At 41.0% G+C, this 3,781-nt stretch overlaps 1 protein-coding gene across 1 annotated transcript; it reads right to left on the reverse strand.

Moving 5' to 3' along the window:
• Nucleotides 1-871: 871 nt before the first annotated feature.
• On the reverse strand, nt 872-2,558 carry LOC112466863 (tyrosine kinase receptor Cad96Ca-like). Its single transcript, XM_025035204.1, has 2 exons — nt 2,291-2,558; nt 872-1,738 (listed from the first exon to the last, which is right to left on the reverse strand). The coding sequence occupies exons 1-2, from the start codon at nt 2,454-2,456 to the stop codon at nt 1,491-1,493; spliced, it is 414 nt and encodes a 137-aa protein (XP_024890972.1). The 5' UTR covers nt 2,457-2,558; the 3' UTR covers nt 872-1,490.
• Nucleotides 2,559-3,781: the final 1,223 nt, after the last annotated feature.

Here is a 3,781-nt window from a genome sequence, read left to right on the forward strand (position 1 = left end):
CCGCGATATATTATATTATGTCGCTGATATCGCAATTTCGGGCGAATTCGTAACGCTTATGAAAGCGGAGAATGAAAAGAAAAATAGCGTGCGATATAATCGATACCGATCGTCGCCCCAAAACGCGTCGCAAAAGACTAGAATGATTAAGAATAAACGCGTCGGGCGCGATTAAAAACACGGGATGCACATACCTAACGACAATTAATAACGAGAATTATTGTTACAGTATTACGAGTAATGCGGTTCGAAGAGTGGGACGTCTCTTTTTGATTTCTGGCAAATATAATATTCATTGTTATATCTATATATGTATATATATATGTATATATATTACGTAAGAGACATAATATGTACAAATGTCGCGACGCAGAGCTGAGTCTCGTTGTGTTTTCCAAGTTTAACGTGGAGAACTAAGTCTTTCTGTAAATTGTCTTCTCTTTCCCTCGAAGTAATAAATGAATATCAAAAACTTAAAGCAGAATTCTTTAAAAATAATGTCCGCTATTGTTTCGATAAATTGATATCTAAATGCCTTTCTAATATAAAAAAAATGATTTATGTAAAATACATTACATGCAACAAGCAAGCCTTTAAAATGCGTAAATCATCAATTGTGCACAATCATTGCCCAATGTATACATTCTCGTTTATAAATAAAATTATTAAGACGAAATGTTGAAGGATTAACCAATGTCGTGTATAATTTATTGTAAAAATTCTACTTACCCAATAATACTCTATTCTAGATGGAATACTTATATTTTGCGGACTTTATAAACTCTCTCATTGCGCTTCAATATCGCGCTTATGTAATTTTTTTTATTTTTCGTCATTTATCACAGCATCGTGCGTTACAGCGTTCCTCTGTTCTGCGTACTTCAACAAGATGGAAATTGCATAATTAATTATACATGTACTTCAACGAATCGTAAAAGCATCCAATGATAAAAATTCATTCGTAATTATTACGAATGTATGCGATGTTGTTGCCGAGTATACGTCGATCGTATTCACGTAATAATAAATTAACATCGTATCTTGTCATTAGATTCTGCTATTGCACAGCGATAATAAGACCCATGCAAATGTGGACGGATTGCGATTTTTACGTGCGGATCGACGAATTTCCTACAACGAAACATTTTTTGATATTTCTCCATTATCTCAAGTAGCCCCCAGTTATCGACTCTATTTTCAAGCGTATTTTACAAAATATAGAATACACTTCGTACAAAATTCCTACGAATTTTGGAGGTCAAAAACAGTAAGAACGTAAGACGTTCCAGACCTCGCAGAATTCGATCTTTTGGGATAATCTCAATTACGTTCTGTACTCGCGAAGGAAAGTCGCTTCGAAGATCAATGGTATGTCAAAAAATCTCCCTGCTCACGTAGCACCAACGCGTGTGCTGAGCGCGAATTTTTCCACGGGATCAATTTCCCGGTGCGATCGAGGATGAGCCTGAGGTTTCCTCCGTCGACCTCTCTCAATCGGTGCACTCGGAGGCAAAGCTCTCGAGGTCCACGTAGTGCCCGTTCATGTTGTCCTCCAGCAGCTGAGCGAGATCCCTACGTAGGATCTGAAACTCTGGCCTGCGGTCGGGATCGGCGTGCCAGCATCGGGATATCACCCTGAAGAGCTCGGTTCGACAGTGCGAAGGCCTCTCCAGCCGATAACCGTTGTGCACGTTCCGCATGACTTCCCGCGCCGTCATATCCGGGTACGGTGTTGAACCTGAACAGAGAGCACAAAGTGGTGCGATTATTACGACGGGATGTCAGCACGATAGGTCGCGGTAGGAAGAAGCTACCATCCATTGATTAAAGTACATGCTTTAACAAGGTATAAATTGGATATTTTCTCTTTTTCCCTAGTGGATATTCAAGATGATCGTATGTGTGTAGCCACATCGGGTTCTTTTAACTGATATAAGGACGACAAAAAATGGAAGATTCAGGAAATCGCTATAAAATTTTGATGATATATTTAATGACATATTTTGCAGATTAATTTCTTTTTCTTTGTAATTTTGTTAATTAAATAAAACTAATAACACAAGTTTACATTTAATATATAAGTTTACTTCCAAACTATTAGCGTGTCTGCACAAGCATACCTTTATTTTCATATCAAATAATAACAACGCAACAAAAGGATTCTCAATCCTTTATATTTTTACTTTAAGAGGCTTTGAGTAAAAAAAATAATATTTATTCCAATAACAAGCTACCGAAATCAAGCAAGTCACTTAGTCATTCTCGAATGACAGGCGATGAAGGCACTTACCTAAAGTAACGATCTCCCACATCAGAATCCCGAAGCTCCAGACGTCGGTCTTCGTCGTGAATAGGGAGTAGATCAAAGATTCGGGGGCCATCCATCGGATGGGTAAGGCATTTCTGCCGTGTCTAGTCTCGATCACCTCGCCATCCTCGTTGGCGAACCTCGACATGCCGAAGTCGGCGATTTTGCACAGCTTGTTGTGATCCACGAGAACGTTTCTGGCGGCGAGGTCGCGGTGGATGATCTGCGCAGAGAAAGAGAGAGAACCAAGTCACACCGATGAACGACCGGCGCTCGCTCTCGAGAGGTGCATGTTCCATTACGTGTGCGATTGCTTACGGTCTGCCCGCATGACGGGGAATTACACGCTATTACGAGTTCGGTGCAGCGAGTCGTCTCGAGAAAAACTCAGCCTTGAGTCCGAGCTCGCGCGCGACAAAACGGGATTCGCGGTACCTGGAAAGGACCAGTGCGCGTCTGCGCGAAGACAAATATTGTTTTAGCGACACGAGTGTCGAGTGCTCGTCGATAGACCCGATAAATTTAGCAATATTAATCCGCCGATATGTGCTCAACCAAATGTGCTACTGGAAAGCAAGGATATCCGAGAAGAATGAAGAAACGAGAATTTAAATTTTTTCAGTGGGTTTTGGTCTTGCAATGACAAGTGAAAGAAACATCTGCATGGTTGCCTAGCCATCAAACGTAGACAATTCGAATGCAAAAAAAATGTAATTAAGGTATATGTAACCCAATCGCGAATATTATGATACTCGCGTTGCGCCATTTCGTGCAGCCTCGCCATTACTATTAATTATATTTTAATTAACCGTTCAACGTGCATTCGGCCAAATGAAGTTTCGCTAAACGACTCCGAAAGCCGCAATGACAAACCAAGATGATAATTGTTATACGCAATGAGACTGGATGATGCAAATACGACGTTACGAAACGTCGAGCGCATCAGCTGCGCTCGCTGCTGAAAATTCTCGTATTGAATGCAACAGCGCGTCTAGAATGCATCCACATTCGCAGCTGATGGTATGGCACGCGTACACTATCATTTAGCGACTACGTAATTGTCTATTAACTTGGGAGAATAATTTTTGCTGCGCCGTTTCCTGGAAGCTATTATACGAACGGAAACTGGTAATTCAACATTCGACGATCGGGTGCTCGCAGGAAGGGTTCGGGCTCTTCGTTTCCCTAATTATCTATTAATCGTCAGGTGTATCCTCCTCAGAGTCGCTATGTGCTCTTCCACAGGCAAGCGCAAATTTTCCTTTTCCTCTCTGCGACGCGTAATAGAAGCCGTTCTAAATGACAATTTATGAATGAAGAAATATTTACTCCATCATTCTCGTTTTAATCAATAATGCGCATCGAGCGAAATAAATTGCGCGTAAATTTTCGTCTCGACTATCTGCATAAAACACTGGCTGAATTTTTGGCAGATACCGGTTCGCATCGCGATACTTGTATCACATGGCCAAT

The sequence above is a fragment of the Temnothorax curvispinosus genome, unplaced genomic scaffold (genome assembly GCF_003070985.1).
Source record: "Temnothorax curvispinosus isolate PA1 unplaced genomic scaffold, ASM307098v1 QBEX01016619.1, whole genome shotgun sequence".
NCBI classification, from domain to species: domain Eukaryota; kingdom Metazoa; phylum Arthropoda; class Insecta; order Hymenoptera; family Formicidae; genus Temnothorax; species Temnothorax curvispinosus.

Bases quoted from the DNA above. Each gene is read 5' to 3' on its own strand.
- LOC112466863 (XM_025035204.1), bottom strand. From the start codon at position 2,456: ATGTCGAGGTTCGCCAACGAGGATGGCGAGGTGATCGAGACTAGACAC. The intron at 1,739-2,290 runs GTAAGTGCCTTC...CTCTCTGTTCAG, and splicing joins GTGGGAGATCGTTACTTTAG to GTTCAACACCGTACCCGGAT.